The sequence below is a fragment of the Malaclemys terrapin genome, chromosome 6 (assembly GCF_027887155.1).
Source record: "Malaclemys terrapin pileata isolate rMalTer1 chromosome 6, rMalTer1.hap1, whole genome shotgun sequence".
In the NCBI taxonomy this organism is placed as follows: Eukaryota; Metazoa; Chordata; order Testudines; family Emydidae; genus Malaclemys; species Malaclemys terrapin.
Window position 1 is genome coordinate 4,677,436 of NC_071510.1, and position 20,327 is coordinate 4,697,762.

General features: G+C 46.6%; 1 protein-coding gene across 7 annotated transcripts in view; it reads left to right on the forward strand.

Annotated features, from left to right (window-relative positions):
- The window catches only part of PSD3 (pleckstrin and Sec7 domain containing 3), a 150,870-nt gene that overhangs the window by 111,608 nt on the left and 18,935 nt on the right, over window positions 1–20,327 (forward strand). For all 7 annotated transcript variants that reach the window (XM_054031577.1, XM_054031578.1, XM_054031579.1 and 4 more), the window contains 4 exons: window positions 1,560–1,603; window positions 7,732–7,925; window positions 10,793–10,863; window positions 15,432–15,589. In XM_054031577.1, the coding sequence (XP_053887552.1) occupies window positions 1,560–1,603; window positions 7,732–7,925; window positions 10,793–10,863; window positions 15,432–15,589 (467 nt within the window). The remainder of the gene's footprint in view (window positions 1–1,559; window positions 1,604–7,731; window positions 7,926–10,792; window positions 10,864–15,431; window positions 15,590–20,327) is intronic.

Here is a 20,327-nt window from a genome sequence, read left to right on the forward strand (position 1 = left end):
TTTAAACATTTTAAAAAGCTAAAAGTTCAAAATGAAATTTTGTCTTGGGTTGAATAAAATGTTTTGTTTGACCGGAATTTTTTTTTTTTTTATCTTTTCAATTTGCTTAAACATTTTTTTGGTTTGATCAAATTTTGTTTTGGTGGTTTCGGATTTGCCAGTGAACCAAAAAATCCACTATTCACACAGCTTTAATTGTAAGTGAATTTTGTTTTGGGGCAGAGTTAAGGATGTCTGGGTGCTGGTTAGTAGGAATTAATTGTTTATTGGTGTGCGTACTTGAATTGGTGTCAAGGGTACATCTCTACCCCAATATAACGCGACCCAATATAACGCTGTGGTAAAACAGCACTCCAGGGGGGCGGGGCTGCGCGCTCCGGCGGATCAAAGCAAATTCGATATAATGCGGTAAGATTTTTTGGTTCCCGAGGACAGCGTTATATTGGGGTAGAGGTGTACCACAGTTACATACCTTTAGCTGATGATTTCTAGATTTGTGGTATGCTGTATTTTGGTAACCATGTGTATAATGGTCTGTCTTGTTTCAAGTTCAACTTTTTCTAGATGCTAACAGAGTTGTTTGGGGGGGTGTTTAGGAATAAGCTGATAGCTGGAGTAAATCTACTTATGTGTGTAAAGTACTCCCCAAGTGTAGGGTATACGCTGCACTAGAACCTGGGGCATTTCATGAACAAAAATACAGGCCTTGGTCACTTAAATTAAAGGAGTTACTCCATTAGCTGTTAGCAGTAGTAGGCTCTTATCCACTATATGGGTCAGCCACATGAGGGAGACCTGATCAAACTCACTTAGCCAAGGTGGTATGAACTCTCCTGCTCAGAGGAAACTCATTCCAACTATCTGATGTCCATAGGAGTTCAAATTCCCCTACAGGCCACCACTTTGTAAAGAACTGTCACAACAGGCCATTGACACCAAACAGATTGAGACTTTTGATGCCAAAGACACTGGCCCTTAGTACTACAGCAGTGTACGGGATATTTGCAGTTTATTTAATGCAAGTTAATTGCACATAGAAACAATATTTTTATGGGTGCTTTTGTGTATGCATATCTGGTGGACGTATGAAAGTGTGTTTCAGGCTGAGTGATTTTGATGTGTTTCACAGGTAAGCTATTCTGGTACAGATCTCTATAAAAGCCAGGGATGAAATTGACTTATTTGAAGTCAATGGCAAAACTCCCAGTGATTTCCATAGGGCCAGGATTTGACCCCAGATGCAGTCCTGTGGTCTTACATTTTTGTGCAAAATGTTGGTTTCGAAATATCACACAAGCTACTGAAATGCAAGATATTGTATCTGATGTTTCTACCGCTGGAGAATTATTGAAATTCTCCTATATTCTAAAATTTTTGTCCAGTCTTGACCAGTATTCTTGCTCCTGCTCAAGTCGAAGAGTTGCCATGCATGGCTAATGGTCTTTCTTGTTCAGAGGCAACTCACTTGCTAGTGGTAGTTACACATTTTCCATTGACATCTTGAAATATATATGACAGAGTCCAAACAGTAATTCCTTCTTGTTTCTTTCTCTTCACAGGCTCTCTACAATTCGATCAAGAATGAGAAGCTTGACTGGGCAGTGTAAGTATACTGTGCAGAATTCATGATCTTAAAATCAGTCCCTGGTATGGTAATCCATTTCCTACATACGTTGCACTGTGATTAGACTCTGGAACCTGTAGTCTTGGTTCCATGAGACTCAAACATTGGATTTGCTCTTCCATTAGCAAAATTCCATGTTCTGCTTCCCTTCTCCAGTAAGGAAAGTTGTTAATTATGCAAATCAGCTGTGTCTGCAAGGAAGAAAGACATTTAATTCAGTAGGAAACTTCAGCTTCAAAAGGCAGAAATATAAACCTCTGTTTGTTCTATGACTACATAAATAAAACAGATGTTGAGTTTCTTTCTTTATCTTCCAGTGCATTGTGTTGGAATCACTGAATAGAAATGCAAGTCTTGGATTGAGTTTCCTGTTCTTGGCTTGTTGTCTAGTATTGTCTTTGGATTAACTATGGAGAATTTGACAACAACCTAATATTAAAGAGATTTAATTCAGAAGTGGCGGATATACCCCCCTACCCCCCCAACACATCTGCTTTTTGACAAGCTAATACTTCATCAGCACTCAGTGCTAAACACAAGAGAGAACTTCTGCTTCTAACCATATTAATCGGCATTTCCTCTTATTCATTTTCTTTGCGGCATGAATACGCCAACAGGAAAGGGATGCACCAGCCCTAGATTGATGTCCGTGCTCAGTAGTGGATTTTGGTGTTAAAGAAAAGGGTTACACCCCAGAGTAGCTGTGTCTATTTGAGATGTTTGCCTGCATGGCTCCACACCCTTGGTGATATGTGCATGCTCCGTAGCACGGTCCATTGGGGCTGCTTGCATCCCGTCTGCGCCCTTGTGTCCCCACCTGAGGGGTCATAAAAGGGAGCAGCTCCAGCCACCACTCAACTCCCTCTGCTCAACCAAGCATCTGTTTTATTACTTGGAGTATGAGGGAAGGTGGACAGGTAATAAGAATCCATGCACGCAATCGTCTGGAAGTATGCAGCTATTATGGTGAGCAACCGATCTTCTTTCTGTGAGCATTACCTGCATAGAGCCCCACTCTTGGTAATTAACCGACAGCTGCAAGACTCAAAGGGGGGTGGATCTGAGGAGTCTCTCCCGAGTAAACTTCGCAGGACTGCTCTCTCAAACTGAGGCTCTGATCTAGAATAACGCAGCATGAATATATGTATGGAGCTCCATGTCATATCTTCTATACCCCAGCAACAGACGTTTTGTGGCGAGCCCCTGCAGCTGCCTTAGGCCTGGTGGAATGTGCCAGAATTTCATCTCGTTCTTGGCAAGAGCGTGCACAGAGGCTAATCCACGTGGACAGCCTAGGTGGAAATTGATTGGCTCCTAGCATTATTCCCATGCTTTTTCGTCAAGGTGATTTATGGGGTGGTGTAGTCCTGTTCAGATAGTAGCTTAAAGCCCTCTTAGTGTCTAGCCATCGCAGCCCAGTCTCCCCTGATAGTGAGCATATCCAATCAGGGGCGGCAGGTTTGTATGATTTTTGGTGGTGCCCAAGCAGAGCTGTCCCAACCATAGGACGGATCTGGGCAACCGCCCTGGACCCTGTGTTCTGGGGGGGGGCCTTGTGCTTCAGGGGGACACAGAGTCCAGGGCAGCCTGGGGGCTTAGCGAGGAGCCTGGCACCAGCGAGCAACCCGGCCCCAGCATGCCCCACCCCTTCCCCCGAACCCCCACCACTGAGCAACGCTGGGAGCCGGTGGGGTGGAGCAGAGCGGGCTGGGCAAAGGGCCACCGTATCCTCCTGGAATGCTGCCTGGATCGTAGGAGCAATCCAAGCTCACGAGCAAGCTGTCTCCAACCCCAGAGGATGCAGGGCACATTCTGAGAACAGCTCCTGTTAACTGAGGGCTGGACGGCGAGCAGTGGCTGGGAAGGGCTGAGCCTCCTTGTTGTGCAGTGGCTGTTCACAAGAGCAGTGCTTGGGCTCTCGGCAGCGCAGGGACTACTTATCTTGAAAAGAGAGGGACCATGACTCCTCCTGCCCCTCTAGACTGGCCTGCAAAGGAGGGTGGACACATGAGAACACTCGGCTCCATCATAGTGGATGGAGCAACACTTCATTACCACCGGTAAAGCTGCTGTAGTTGCTTTGCCAGCGGTGAGAAAAATGCTGGAGAGTCCCGGTGGAGATGCACCTAGGACAGGGGTTGGCAACCTACGGCAGGCGAGCTGATTTTGAATGGCACGCGGCTGCCTGCCACGGTTCCGACCCCTAGCCGTACTCAGCCCCCCCGCCCACCGCTCTCCCCTGCTGGGGCAGGAGGCAGAAGCTTCGTCTTGCAGCAGCCAAGCTCCCCTCCTCCCCCAGCCATGGTGCAGCCTGCTTTCCTGCCCCTCCTCTCCTTCTCTGCGCCGGCCCTTGCAAAGGGAGCGGAGAGGAGTGGCAGCGCGCTCGCTGCTTCGCAAAAGCCCCACGGCCCCGCTCTCCCAGCCAGAGCTCCAGCCGGCGCATGGCAGCCCCGCGGCCCCTTGCTAAAGCCGGCCCTTGGTAAAGGAGGCAGAGAAGAGGTAGGGACGGGGCCTTGGGGAAGGGGGTAGAACAGGACATCTCCCTTCCAGCCCCCTGCCATGAGCCGCTCAGGGCAGAGGGCAGGGGGCTGGGAGCACCCCCACGAGCTGAGCACCCCAGCCCTGTGCCCTGAACCCCCCCACACCCAGCCTACTGCCCTGCACCTCCACACACGCCCCAACCCTCTGCCCTCCCCCCCAACACCCAGCCCTCTGCCCTGACCCACCCCCAGCCTTCTGCCCTGCACCCCCACACCCCTCCAGCCCTCTGCTCTGACCTCTGAAGCCCCCCACACCGCCAGCCTTCTGCCCTGCACCTCCACACACACCCCCAGCCCTCTGCCCTGACCTCTGAAGCCCCCCACACCCACCCTTCTGGGGGTGTGGGGGGGCTTCAGAGGTCAGGCCCCACTCAGCCCGCTGCCAGCCTAGGTGAACAGAACGCCAGGCTGGCAGCGAGCTGAGCAGGCTGGTGGCGTAAGATCAGCATTTTAATTTAATTTTAAATGAAGCTTCTTAAATATTTTGAAAACCTTGTTTACTTTACATACATAATAGTTTAGTTATATAATATATAGACTTATAGAGACAGACCTTCTAAAAAATGTTAAAATGTATTACCGGCACGCGAAACCTTAAATTAAAGTAAATAAATGAAGACTCGGCACACCGCTTCTGAAAGGTTGCCTACCCCTGACCTAGGATATTGAAGTGTGAAGAAATGCTGTTAATCTGGTCAGAGTCTCTTTGATAGCCAAAGATTCTGTTTGTTCCTGTAGGCTAAACAAGGGTTTCAGAGCTTTGACAGCAATTGTTACATGGTGGATTAAAGACCTGGGGCAGAGCAGGGTAAGACGACGATAAATGATATATGGAGGACGGCTACACGATCCTCATCTCATTCTTCATCGCTTGTTACTGGCTAGACCTGTCGTCATTCTAAAAGACTTGCTGTCCGTGCTGCTGTTTACAGCCACAGGACTGGATCCAGAGCCCGCTGAAGTTCATGAAAGGCTCCCATAAATTTCCTTATCGAACCTGTAGACAGGAAAGCATCACTGTATTCAGCACCATCCGCTCCCTGGTGTGTTCAAAGTCACAGACACTTCAGTTAGGAACGAAAGCTTTTATGTTATTCTCTTATCAGCAGGGCAGAGTAAGTGCGGCTCTGGGAGGGTGAGCTACAGTCCATTCCGTCTCACGTACCATCAAAGACAAGGGCTGACTTAGCTCCCATTGCAAAGCAGTCGGCTATTGAAATGAACCATGTCTTGTGATTTGTAATGTGTGCAGCTCTGATCTGGAAGCCAGTAAATATGGGATCCTATCTCTCTTTTCCTTCTTACAGTCGCTTTTCAGAGAAGAACATGGTCAGGAAAGATTCCTTATTTTTGCCGCTCCCCAATCCCTCTTGCATGAAATACCATTAAGTAGGATTAAACGATGAGGGAAATAGAAATCCCAGGAAATGTGATGATTGTTGTTCTTTCTCTTTTCCCCTCTTGATTCCACTCTTCCATAATCTGTGCTTGTTTGCATACACATGCAGATCTCCTCTGGCTGTGTTAAATGTTCGGTCTGTGGTTTAAAGAGTGAGAGACGTGGAGGAGTCGGGCTATGTAGAGATTGATAGTATTTTTGCCTTATGCTCCCTGGAAAGTGGAGCTATAATTGTACTGGGGCTATATGAGGCCTTGTTTTTTAGGGTGGGGGAAGCGACAGAAACATGGCAAAGAGAATGACTGAAATCCTGATATCACTGAAGTCAGTAGCAAATCTCCCATTGTCTTGAGTGGAGCTGGAATTTCACACTATTAATCCCTGAGGTAACTCCAGTGATGTCAGTAGAGTTACACCTGGGATGAATTTAGCTCAATAACTGGTATGTAACTTTCCATCCGTCTACTGAATTAAACTCCCCTCAGGGTCTCCAGTATCCCCATGAGGTTCTTGTGTGTGTACATTTGTATTAGGAAGTTAAAGTCTTACCATCCTCTCCTAATATCAACCCTAAGCTGTTGGGCGAGATGGGTATGATTTCCATGTCTGGTGCTATGCCGGAGGTCAGACTAGATGGTCAGAATGGACCCTTCTGCCCTTAGAATCAGATGGATCCTTACCGGCTCCATAGTGGAGAAGGATACTGAGTTTGACTTGCTCCATTTTAGGCGTGGAATAATCTAAAGTGAAATATGTTTCATTGGCCTGATATTTAGACGGAGCGCAGAGATCAGCATTTTCCCCATTGTTTATAAGAAGTATGTTTGCTCCCCTATGCAGGCAATAGAATTAAGAATTGGAGTGTAGAATAGGGTGAATGGAGACACAATATATAATATACATGCTTGAAGAATTGTTCGCTAAAGAAAACACTTGCAAATCCACGGTCTGCATTCAAATGATCAGTATCTGTAAGGCCTTTTTCAAAGGAGGGCTGTGTAGATTACAGAAAAACATTGATGTCTTTTAGTCTGCTGGTGAAACAAACTTTACCTTTAATAAAATGGAGGTATTGGGATTCCTTTTTTAGTCTGAAGTCTACAGAAAAAGTGACTCCACCAAGAGAAAAAAATAATGAAATGGTGATGGAGAATTTTACTACTTTTGGGAAAAGGAAAATCCCCAAATTAAATGTATTGTTGAGAATTGTAACAGTGCGGTCCTCGCCTACCACTAGGGCCCCTAGGTGCTATGGTAGTACCAATTATTATTACTATGATTAATTATAATTTATTATTATTAATAATAATAATGCTAAAATTCAGGGTATTGTAAACTAGTGTTGCAATTCTGTTCTGAAATCTGCCTTGTAACTGCACTTGTGTGATCCTCCTGCACATGCAGTCTGGAGAGTCCCTCCTCCATGGGAACTGCCTCCTTTAAACTCCAGTTCTCAGATGCATCCTGTTTGCCACTGTTCCAGCATTAGGTTTGGGAACCAGCGTCTCCTGCTACTCCCCCCCCCATCGTGGGTCTGGGGTCCTGGGAGAGTGTGATGCTTTGTCAAGTGAGAGGCTGGAACTCATGGAGGCAAATATTAGCAGAGGTACAGATCTCCATAACTGGACCTCACAAATATAAAGATGTCAAGCATTCGTATCTTCTTGTCATTGCTAAACCCATTCATTTGCTATCGGATTGCTTTTTCCATATCTCCTGCCTGGCGAGGAGGGGAGAAGCAGTCTCTTCAAAAGCAAGGGCTTGATCCTGCAGTTGTCAATCAATGACTTCTGAAAGAGCTTGCCAGGAGCGGATGGTAGAGTTAGGCACCCAAACGGTTAGTTACAAATAGCGCTGATGAAAATATTTCCCAGAAAAGTTTTGTTAATAGAAAATGGTTTTTTTGTGTCAAAATGTTTTAAGTTAGGGTTGTGCTTAAATACTTTGTTGATCCAAAACTTATGGAAGCCAATGGGAGCCGTCCCACTGTCTTCAGTGGGTTTAGATCAAGCCCATAGTAAAAAAAATGCTGATAAGAGTAACCTAAAGAGAGGAAAAATTCTGAAAAATAAAGCACGTGCAGAAATTAAGGAGATGACACCTTGCAGGATAATGGCACTGGGCGATGGGTTTTTCACCTAAACTTTGTTGTGTTCATCTGTTTTTAGAGATGAAGAGGAGAAAAAAAAATCTCACTCTGATGGTACTGATGAGAAGGATAATGGACCCCATTCAAAGACCATTACTCGGATCGGCCATTCCAATAACCCCTTCTTGGACATTCCTCATGACCCCAATGCTGCTGTGTATAAAACTGGATTTCTGGCTCGGAAAATCCATGCAGATATGGATGGAAAGAGGAGTGAGCATCTTTTATGTTTATTGTTTTATCTCTTAGGTACCGCTCTTCACCCTCCAGTGGCTTATGACCTTGTGCCCATAAACAAGAACAAGCCTGCTACAGCCAGGTTATTGAAGGCATAAGAAACAAAATAGCCATGTGATTATCACAGCAGAAAAGAACACTATTGGGCCATTTTGAGGACTGTTCCGTGCCCCGTAGCGTAAAGTTAATGGTACCCACGTCCTTTGCTTTAGTGAATTTGTGTAATGAAAATGTAATATTGGAGAGCAACGTGTATCTTTTGTGCTTAAAGAAACTGAAGTGTTGTTCACAAAACTCAGGCCAGTTTTATTGGAACTACTGTAGGTTCTGTTCATGGACTAGCCCAATATTTCTCAACTTTTGCCATCCGTGATTCCAAGTTACAACAGAAATTTTTCATAAAGAAGGGAAGGATGGTCCTGACCCCTTGAAACACCTGTTGCAACCCCCCCAGGGTGTCACAGTCCCCAGATGAGAATCCAAGGATTGATCCATCCCTGTAGAAGTTCACTGGCCTTTCAGAATAACCCTGTAGCAGGTCATTCCTTGTTAGTGAGGTATAATACTCTTCTTCAAATTAGACCTTGCATCCTTTCAGAAATAGGATGTTGTTTGGTACCTACTGGCCCTCTATTCATAATAAATGTGCAACTACGTTTGGTTGCATTTCCAGCTTTTAATTTCATATTTCCTCACTGTTGTAACTGTATAATGGAGGACTCATTATTGAGGGCTTTTTGGGGGTGGGGAGTGTATTGGTGCATATGCTATTTTTATACTGTTGAAAACTGCAGTAGTCACTGCTATATGAAGCCTTGTTTTTTAGGGTGGGGGAAGCAACAGAAATGTGGCTTTGGAGAGCAGTGACTACTGAGAGCATCTGTGTTTTCCCGATTGTTGTTAATGTATATGTGGTGGTAGCTCATATTACAATTGCTGGGATTAACACTGAAAACAAAATCTGACTTTATTATGGACTATGAACACCTGCTGCTCTTTTTCAGTTGTGTACAAGTATCTGAAGGTTGTGCCATGTATTATGCTAGGTCCGGATGTCTTAGAACCAAACAACATTTTCAGAGTTGGAGCCCTAAAGATAGACTCCTAAATCCATATTTAGGTACTTTTGAAATCAAAGTTGCCTGATTCTTCCTAATAAATAGGCCACCTCATTGGTTAAACTTCATGTTCTAAACAGGTTCTAAGTGGCTTAGAATTATTTTACCAACATCCCACTCCAGGTTTGCTAGTGGTGTCCACTCCCTTTACAAATCTTAAGGAAGAATTGTGCTTCCTTTGCTTAATCAAAACAATAAAAATTGCATATTATTTAATGGACTAAAGATTACACTTTCTGCGATAACCATACACATGATTAAGGCATTTAGGACAACATTTTCAAAAGTGCCTACAAAAAGAAGAACAGGAGTACTTGTGGCACCTTAGAGACTAATAAATTTATTAGAGCATAAGCTTTCGTGGACTACAGCCCACTTCTTCGGATGCATAACATGACTCAGGAGCCGAAGTCCCATTAAAAGTCAATGGGACTTTGTCTCCTAAGTCACTTAGACACTTATGAAAAAATTTCCCATAGGTTTTTTGGTCCCAGGTAAGTAAGATTAAACTAATTTTTAAAGATAGATTATTTTTTTTCACGTTTATTTTTCTCATGGAGTCACTACAAGGCCAAGTTAAGGTTCTGTGGGAACCTTCAGGGGGAGAAAATACCAGGTGCTAAAGAGCTGTTTATTCTAGCGGCGAAAGGCATAACAAGAACCAGTGGCTGGCAGCTGAAGTCAGACAAATTCCAATTAGAAATGAGGCGCACGTTTGTAACCAAGAAGGTGATTACTCCCAAGGGAAGGGGTGAAGTCTCCGTCTCGGGATGTCTTCATGGAAGAGGTGCTTTAGCCAATCACAATTTATGCTTTAGTCAAATACAAATAGGTTTAGCAGAGAATAATGGGGCAAAATGTAATGGCCTGTGTTATGCAGGAGGTCAGACTAGATGATCTAATGGTCCCTTGTAGCCTTAAGCTCTATGAATCTATGAATGGTGCATTTTTACACTTTAACATGTTCAAATGTCTTTGAAGTAAAAACAATGAGGAGTCCTTGTGGCACCTTAGACACTAACAAATTTATTTGGGCTATACTTTGAAGTGTAGCTTTAACTCTGAATTCCCTGGCTTTGTAATTCTTGTTTTGGGATAATTACAAGTTTTCACTGGTGTGGTCCTTCAACTTTAACACCAGCTTAATATAGGAGTTTGTCTGGGATTTTAGTTGTCTTCCATCATTTTCTCTCCTTCTGCTAGGAAGAAGGGACTGGGGAAGCAGCTGAAAACTTGATCCTGGTTTCTTTGTGGCTGCAGCAAGAGGGATGGATGCTTTGGTTTGCTACCCCCTACAGAGTGGCACTGTACCAGTTATGAGTGGTGCCTGCTTGCAGTTAGAGAAGTTCCCTCTAACTCCACTATCTGGTGGTCTTCGCTACTCTAATCCTCTGTCACCACCCAGAGCTCAGACTGTGCTGCATAGCGTCTCCCACTCCTGCGGCTGGTGAAATTCATATTGTCAGGCTCGCAGAACAGGACCGGCACCTGTACTGCAGTTGTTTTCTGGATAAGCTCTATTCGCCTGCTGACCCTGTAATCATGGCTGTTTTGTCCCCCCCGGCCCTAGCTACAGAGCAGGCACTCTGGCTAGTTACGCTCCCCTTTGAAAAGCAGAATACAAGAGACGTTGAATGCAGAATTAATGTAGGTTCCCTGTTGCCTAGACAAAGGGTAAAATGGATTTGAGTTAAATGGGTTGCATTTCTTTTGTTTTCTCTTTAGCTCCCAGAGGGAAGCGTGGCTGGAAAACCTTCTACGCTGTGCTGAAGGGAACAGTGCTTTACTTGCAAAAGGTAAAAGAAGTAGCTTTCTTTGAGGCGGATAAAGCAAGGGTTCCCAACCCTTTCCTCTTGGTGCCTCCCTTCAGGTGGGCACCCACTCTGGTTTCCCAAGACCCACATGGCACATCTCCAGTCCATACACAGAACTTCTCCCTGCCTGTCACTTTGACCACGTCTCGCTCTCTCTTTCTTAACTCTGTCCATCCCTACTAGTCTGCTGCTGTCATTCACGGCTTCACACATTCTGCCCTACCAGTGAAGACAACATCATCTGCCTGTTTGTCACACACACATCTCTGTGCTGCCTTCCATGCTGCCTATGTGTATGGACACATGCAGAAGGCCTCTACCTTCTCCTTCAGATCCCTTCTTGAGACCCCCATCTGCCATGATGCATGTTAGAAACTAGTTGGTTAATCATGGCCTGAGAGGAGGCTAGGGGGAGGGTTTGCCTTCGAACTGGCCAGAAACAGGGTGGGGATTTTATTCTAGATCAACATGAAATGCTAAAATTTCCTGCAGTGAACAAAAATTCAGTTTGAAACCATCTAATTATTTTGACTTTACATAGTGTTGAAATATTAAATATAAAAGACCAAACTAAACGATCAACTGGAAACAAAATGGTTTTACCATATCAAAAGGAAACAAGAAAATCAAAACTTTGTTTCGACTTTTTCCAGTCAAAGCTTTGTCAAAGTTTTCTGCAAAACGTTTTGACTTCATGAAATCCACCTTAGGGAGAAATGAAGCATGGAAAATCTCAGTCCAGAAGTTCATTGTTTCAGGAAAAACAGAGTTTTTGCAGAGTCTGGCATGCTTCATTGTAGTGAAAGCTACAGAACTGTGGTTTTCAGCACAAAGGCTGTGTTTACGCTATGGACCTTACAACAGCACAGCTGTACCGCTGTAGATCTCCCGTGGAGCCGCTCTGTGGACAGTCCACACCAGTGCTTTTGTCAGTGAAACTTATGTCGGTCAGGGGTGGGTTTTTTTCCCACACCCCTGACCGACAAAAGTTTTGCCGACAAAAGTGCTAGTGAACACAAAGCCTAAATGATACGCAAATTATCCTAACTTCCAGAAGAGCTCTAGCTACCTTGGCTTCCATGGAAGCTATTCTGAGAATTGCATTGCTCTGCCACTGAGCGACTGTATGGTCTTAGACAAGTCATGTCCCTTTTCCGTGCCTCTCTTTGCCCTTCCACATTTTGTCAGTTGAGATGGTGAGCTGTTCGCTGCAAGGGCACTATATCTCTGTACAGCACCTAGCACAATGGAGCCACAATCTCAGCAGTGACCTCTAGATGCTACAGTAATAATAATTGGTAGATATATCATCTTCCAAAGGGCAATATGGACCTGATTCTGCTCTCTCATGATTTTCTATCCTTGTTTTTTTTTTTTTTTTTTTTTAAAGACACCTATTACGGAGGTATCTAAGGGACAGTAACTCCAAGTTTACGCTTGTATAAGCATCAGCAGAATCAGAGCCTATGGCCACATATTAGATGGAACAGGGCCAGTGCTAACTGCTGTGTTGCCTATTGTTCCATTATTAAATGAGTGATTTGAGAAAGATGCTTTCTGAATCAATGAGCAGCCAGGCTGCCAGAGGGCCTTAGCTGAAACACTTGCAATTAGCCAACTAAATACATCTGCCCAAGATTATACAAGATCAGAAATTTGACAAGCTTTAACGTCTGTCCTGTGCATGGAACCCCCAGGTTAATTTCCTCCCCTCTGTGGTTCTAATGTGACAGGAAATCAGCAGAACAGGAGACTGTCACAATGTCTCGTCATTAGCCTGAGCTGAAATGGGACTGTGAGCTTGGACTGACTTTCATGCAATAAAAACTGGTTTCTTGACAAATGGTGTAGTAAAGCAGGCCATACCGGTTGGTTTGGAGCGGGTTTTGTTTGCAGCGATACTAGTTTTGTGATGTTACACTGTATCTTTATAATGCTATGGGCTTTAGGATATTCTGTGTGTAAATTTGCTCAGACCCTTTTCTTCGACTAGAGAGGGGGAAAAAATTGACAGGAGATAAAAAAAGACACAAGGACGGAGCCCATACCTAAGTGTCGGCACCTGGACACGTACGGGATCCTCTGAAGAAAAGAATTTTATAGTGATCCGGCATAGTCAGTGAAGGTGTCCACCCGTTGTACAATAGCTGGTAACAAGCACAATTTCACACTGGGGTTCACTAAAAATGGATTAAGGAAGGCACAGCCTGTGGGTCATGGAAATGGAAAATGGAAAAGGCATTCCTGGCTGGCTCCCTGGAAAGCCAAGGAGAGCGGAGTTCAATAGGACGCTGAGACTGAACACTGCATTAAAAGATGACTTCAGCTGATAGTGAGGTCAAAGCGTCTGTCATGCTGCCTCACTGTAACTGGGTTTGGGCTTGAGCCAGCCGACTTCGATTCAGACACTGGAACTGCAGGGGAATTGTGTTGTGCATGTTTAAAGGAGACGTGTAGCCTGGTGTTCTCCAGCTACTGGGGTCCTTCAGCCCAAGTCTCGGCATCCTGTATCAGTTCTACAGGACTGAGGGCCTTTGTGGGGGAAGTTTGACTACCCATCACAAGCCTCTCTAGACTTTGTCTGAGAGTAACAAAGTAAAATTGTTTTAAGAGATTCCAGGGTTCCCTTCCCAGGGCTTTCAGGGAAGTTAACAGAGGCCCCAAATCAGTGGTCTTGTAGGCTGCCAGTTGACCTAGTAGGGTTCGCATGGGTGTTTGACTTTGGTCTGTAGATAAGAAGGGATCCTTCTGTCTCCATGCCTGTCCAGGTGTGAAGCCTCATTGGGAGGGGGATACTGGAGGGAATCAGATACTGCTGGAGTTGACTTGCCAACATCTCCCCTCCCAAGAAGGGGGGAAATGTGAGACAGGGCAGTAGCTGGCCAGATCATTGACATCCGGTGACCGTTTTAGAGCCAGACCACTGCAGGCTTGAGGTTTATCGTAGCTGGCATCTCTCCATGAAGCATTGCCAATCTCCATCTTTCCTTCTTGCCGTGGGACCATGTACGCTCCTTACACCACATTTGATTAGATTCAGAAGGGTTCTTTTGCTCCAGTCTCCTACCCTCTTGTTTTCTCCATTGCAGGTTGTAGCAGAACCACAGTGACTCTTGCAAATGACAGGCAGGGGGAGGCCTACAGGCCAGTGCATTGATTTTGGACAGCAAATGGTGATAATGACCTACCAGACCCACCAGTGCATGGGTCCTGTGTCTGAGAAAACCACTCGCTCAGCAGAGTCTCTGTGGACAAACCAGCACAGTCACTCCATGACCTTGGTGGGGGGATGGAAAGCACTGTCCTGTGCTCAGGGGTCAGTGATGATCAGTCCATGAGAGTGGTGTGCTTACTGCACCCCCTGCATGAAGATCAGGTGCAGGCTGTGTCCTGCGACGTGAGCCACCTGGGGGAATCCTGATGAAACCCTAACTCAGCAAGTCAACGGTTTAATTTGTGTGGACACTGAACTAGCCAAGGTGATGAGTCGAGGAAATCCTAATTCCAGGCTTGGCAGCAATTAATTAGCTCTGACTGCAGGGTGGCCTGTATATCCTTAGAATTCCCACGTAGGTTTACTCGTGCTCTGTTGGCCGGCTCCATGGCGTTGCCCTGATTTACACCCGCTGAGGATCTGACCTAGTGCAGGGCACTCCAATGAGTCAGTTCCCTTAGCGGAGCCCCCATTTAAAGCATTGCTGCCCCCTGCATTGTCGTTCCTAGAGCAGGTCTGCCTACTAGATCTCTGCCCAGTAGTGTTTGATAATCCTGGAGACAGATCACCCATGGCCAGAGCTTGTTCTTCCCCCTTAAACATTAGATCCCCATTATGTGGCAGCCACGCTTCACCCTGCTCAGCACCCGGAGTCCTAACGAGGCATATCTGACATCAAGATTGATCAGCATCATGTGGTCATAGGTTAGGGATGGATAGCGGTTAAGTGCTAGTTGCAAATTCTCTTTAAGCAACTTTGTGTAAACTTACACCAGTGCAGCATTGCCAGGAGGTGACTTGTCCCTTGACATGCCTCTGGAATGCCCTATTTTGGGCTGGCTGTGCCACCTTCACATGTTATTGCATACGTGTGCACACCTGGTTGACGAATGTCTTTGCAGCTTCACTTTACAACGCTGCTGGGTCTCAGATTGTATTTAGAATGCTGGTTTTTTAATTGATTCTGATTTTACACTGGTTCGACACCACGTGAGATCCAAAATCAGGTTCTGGGCTATGACTTAAGAACACTGTGGAATTTAGCCCTCTAGGATTTATTTAACTTCTTCATGACACTTACTGGTCTTCCCTCTTCTTGTCGGGAAGGTGGTGGAATTCCTTCACTTCCTTGCAGAGATATTAAAGAATCTTAAAAGGTAATGTTTTAAGAACCGAAAATGGAAATGTTTATAGGACAGATTAGGTTAAATTGATATTTTTATAATCACTGCTGCTGGCCCTTTGTGGAACATGACTGTGTTGCCTTTGTTAGGTTAAAGGAAGAGATGAACAACCTGAAATAACTTCTGCCATCTTTTTGTTTTAATTACTGCAGGATGAATATAAACCAGAAAAGGCTTTGTCTGAGGAGGATCTGAAAAATGCAGTTAGCGTGCACCATGCATTGGCATCAAAGGCAACAGACTATGAGAAGAGGCCCAACGTCCTAAAGCTCAAAACAGCTGACTGGAGGGTCCTGCTTTTCCAAGCCCAGTATGTTCTGTTCACTCAGAGTTTTCCTAGGGCTGGTTTGTTTGTGGGCAGAAAAGGATTGGGAGGAGAGAGGGGTGATTGTACCCTCTGGGGGTGCAGGAAGTTTGTGACTTGGAGGGTTAAGTGGGACTCTAACGGAGATCAGTCTGTTTAGTTTATCAAAAAGGTGATTAAGAGGTGACTTGATTCGCATGTGAGAGTATCTTCATGGGGAGAAAAGACCAAGTACTGAAGGGCTCTTTACTCTAGCAGAGAAAGACATGAGAAGCAATAGCTGTCATTAGAAGCCAGATAAAGTTAGCACAATGTGTAGCAGCGAGGGTGAGTAACCATTGGAACAAACTGCCAAGGGAAGGCAGTGGTGGATTCTCCCTCTATTGATCTCTTCAGATCAAGAGTGGAGGCCTTTCTGGAAGATTTATGTTAGCCAAACACAAGTTACTGGGCTCAGTTCAGGAGTAAATGGATGAAATTCTATGGCCTGTGTTAGACAGGAGGTCAGATTAGAATCCTAGAATATCAGAGTTGGAAGGGACCTCAGGAGGTCCTCTAGTCCAACCCCCTGCTCAAAGCAGGACCTAATCCCAATTAAATCATCCCAGCAAGGGCTTTGTCAAGCCTGACCTTAAAAACCTCTAAGGAAGGAGATTCCACCACCTCCCTAGGGAACCCTTTCCAGTGCTTCACCACCCTCCGAGTGAAAAAGTTTTTCCTAATATCCAATCTAGACCTCCCCCACTGCAACTTGAGACCATTACTCCTTGTTCTGTCATCTGGTACCACTGAGAACAGCCGAGCTCCATCCTCTTTGGAACCCCCTTTCAGGTAGTTGAAAGCAGCTATCAAATCCCCCCTCGTTCTTCTCTTCTGCAGACTAAACAATCCCAGTTCCCTCAGCCTCTCCTCATAACTCATGTGCTCCAGCCCCCTTATCATTTTTGTTGCCCTCCGCTGGACTCTTTCCAATTTTTCCACATCCTTCTTGTAGTGTGGGGCCCAAAACGGGACACAGTACTCCAGGTGAGGCCTCACCAATGTCGAATAGAGGGGAACGATCATGTCCCTCAATCTGCTGGCAATGCCCCTATTTATACAGCCCAAAATGCCATTAGCTTTCTTGGCAACAAGGGCACACTGTTGACTCATATCCAGCTTCTCGTCCACTGTAACACCTAGGTCCTTTTCTACAGAACTGCTACCTAGCCATTTGGTCCCTAGTCTGTAGCAGTGAATGGGATTCTTCCGTCCTAAGTGCAGGACTGTGCACTTGTCCTTGTTGAACCTCATCAGGCTTATTTTGGCCCAATCCTCTAATTTGTCTAGGTCCCTCTGTATCCTATCCCTACTCTCCAGCGTATCTACCACTCCTCCCAGTTTACTGTCATCTGCAAACTTGCTGAGAGTGCAGTCCATGCCATCCTCCAGATCATTAATGAAGATATTGAACAAAACCAGCCCCAGGACCGACCCTTGGGGCACTCCGCTTGAAACCGGCTGCCAACTAGACATGGAGCCGTTGATCACTACCCGTTGAGCCAGACGATCTAGCCAGCTTTCTATCCACCTTATAGTCCATTCATCCAGCCCATACTTCTTTAACTTGCTGGCAAGAATACTGTGGGATACCGTATCTAAAGCTTTGCTAAAGTCAAGGAATAACACGTCCACTGCTTTCCCCTCATCCACAGACCCAGTTATCTCCTCATAGAAGGCAATTAGGTTAATCAGGCATGATTTGCCCTTGGTGAATCCATGCTGACTGTTCCTGATCACTTTCCTCTCCTCTAAGTGCTTCAGAATTGATTCCTTGAGGACCTGCTCCATGATTTTTCCAGGGAGTGAGGTGAGGCTGACTGGCCTGTAGTTCCCCAGATCCTCCTCCTTCCTTTTTTTAAAGATGGGCACTACATTAGCCTTTTTCCAGTCATCTGGGACCTCCCCCAATCGCCATGAGTTTTCAAAGATAATGGCCAATGGCTCTGCAATCACATCCGCCAACTCCTTTAGCACCCTCGGACGCAGCGCATCCGGCCCCATGGATTTGTGCTCATCCAGTTTTTCTAAATAGTCCTGAACCACTTCTTTCTCCACAGAGGGTTGGTCACCTTCTCCCCATACTGTGCTGCCCAGTGCAGCAGTCTGGGAGCTGACCTTGTTCGTGAAGACAGAGGCAAAAAAATCACTGAGTACATTAGCTTTTTCCACATCCTCGGTCACTAGGTTGCCTCCCTCATTCAGCAAGGGGCCCACACTTTCCTTGACTTTCTTCTTGTTGCTAACATACCTGAAGAAACCCTTCTTGTTACTCTTAACATCTCTTGCTAGCTGCGACTCCAAGTGTGATATTTTAGGGGCCATTCTGGCCTTAAAAAAAAAAATGTTCTGCTTGAGCCGCGATCCTCCCGTGAGATGTGCGTGGGCAGACTGCTGCACCCCCAGAGTCCCGAGCAGCCCAGCAAGGCTTCATGAGAGCACAGGAGTCAGCCTGCAAGAATCAGCAGACACGCTCAGGGCCTTAGAATACGCAGCGAAATAGAACACCAGCCAGTCCATAGGTTGTCTGATGGATTTTATAGCCTAGAGCAGCAGTTTTCAGTACTGGGTCGCGGAATGTAAGGCACTGGGTCGTGGCGGCTCTGGTCAGCACCGCCCGACTGGGCCTTTAAAAGTCCCGTCGGCGGTGCTGCCCGGCTAAGGCAGGCTAGTCCCTACCTGTTCTGATACCGCGCTGTGCCCCGGAAGCGGCCAGTGGCCAGCTCTCGCCCGCAGGCATCGCCCCCCCCAGCCAATGAGAGCTGGGGGGCAGTGCCTGCCGGGCAAGAGCTATTTGCGTGCCTCTGCCTTGGAGCCAGACCTGCTGCTGGCCGCTTCTGGGGCGCAGCGGGGTCCACAGGGCTAGGACAGGCAGGAAGCCTGTCTCTGCACCCCCGCTGCGCCACTGACCAGGAGCCGCCCGAGGTAAGCCCCTTCCCTAGCCCTGAGTCCCCCCTCAAACCCGGAGCCCCTTCCTGCACCCCAAACCTCTCATCCCCAGCCCCACCCCAGAGCCTGCACCCTCAGCCCAGAGCCCTGACCCCCTCCCGCACCCCAACCCCCTGCCCCAATCGACAGCCCCCTCCCACACCCTGAAGCCCTCATTCCTGGTCCTACCCCACAGCCCTCACGCCTGCATCCCAACCCTCTACCTCAGCCCTGAGCCCCTCCTGCACCCCAAACCCCTCATCCCCAGCCCCGTTGGGTCACGAGCATCAACAATTTTCTTCAAATGGGTCGCCAGGAAAATAGTTTGAAAATCACTGGCCTAGAGGACCTCAGCTGAATCACAGGTAATGAAGGCAGGAAATACCAGTAGAGCATTCTGGCTTTATATTTGCATGCCCTTGCTAGCAATTTACCTGCCACTTGTAGCACTCAGCATTGAAAATCCAAATGATTTTGATTTGATTTGTTTGTGTAGTCTCAGCCCATTTGCAGCTGTTCACAGTACAGTAACTCCTTGCTTAACGTTGTAGTTCTGTTCCTGAAAAATGCGATTTTAAGTTAAACGATGTTAAGCGAATGAGGTGGAGGAGTCAGAGGGTGGGATATTTCCCAGGGAATGCCTTAGTGCTAAATGATGAACTAGCACTCGCTGAGCCCTCAAGAGTTAACACAGGGGTTCTCAAACTGGGGGTCGGGACCCCTCAGGAGGTCATGAGGTTATTACGTGGGGGGTCACGAGCTGTCAGCCTCCACCCCAAACCCCACTTTACATCCAGCATTTATAATGGTGTTAAATATATAAAAAAGTATTTTTAATTGATAAGGGGGGGTCGCACTCAGAGACTTGCTATGGGAAAGGGGTCACCAGTACAGAAGTTTGAGAACCACTGGGTTAACACATTGTTATTAATGTAGCTTCTCCCACAAGGCAGTACGAACACGAGGGAGGGGAGACAGCATAGCAGACAGAGACAGACACACACCTTGTGTGTGGGAGAGAGAGATGCACTGTCCCTTTAAGTAAGCTGACCCACTCCTAAGTCCTTTGTCTTTTTAAGTGGATCAGGAAGTTGAGACAGCAGCTGCTCCCCAGGCTCTCTCTGTCTTTCTCCGTCTGGGTCCCCTCCCTGCTCTATATGGAGAAGGGGTAAGCGGGGGGCAGAAGCAGGGGGGAGGGGGACACCTGACATTAGCACACACACCCTGCACAGCAAGCAGGAGTCTCAGGGAGCAGCTCCAAGCCAGAGGGGCAGGAGCAGCACATGGCAGTGGGGGGAGGGACAGCTGAACTGCTGGCAATTGGTAGCCTGCTGGGCAGCTGCTGCACAGGGAACTTAGGGGAGCGGGGAGCTGATAGGGGGGCTGCCGGTCCACCCTGGTTCCAAGCCCCCACCAGCTAGCTGCAACGGGCTGCTCTTCCTGCAAGCAGTGGACAAAGCAGGCGGCTGCCAAACGAGGTTAGAAAGGGAGCTTTGTGCAACTTTAAACGAGCATGTTCCCTAATTGATCAGCAACGTAACAACGAAACGACGTTAACCGGGACGACTTTAAGTGAGGAGTTACTGTATGTTCCTGCTGAACCACGATATGGTATAGAAATTTAACCCCATTAATGATCCCACAGCTTGCTGGAGAGTAAGCACATACTGAAGGCTTGTGTGATATCTAAAGCACTGTACCGTGTTGCTCTCCACCTGCCACGTGTAGACCCTGCTGGTGCACTCTAAAAGTTACCTAGTTCGTGCTGACGTAGTCC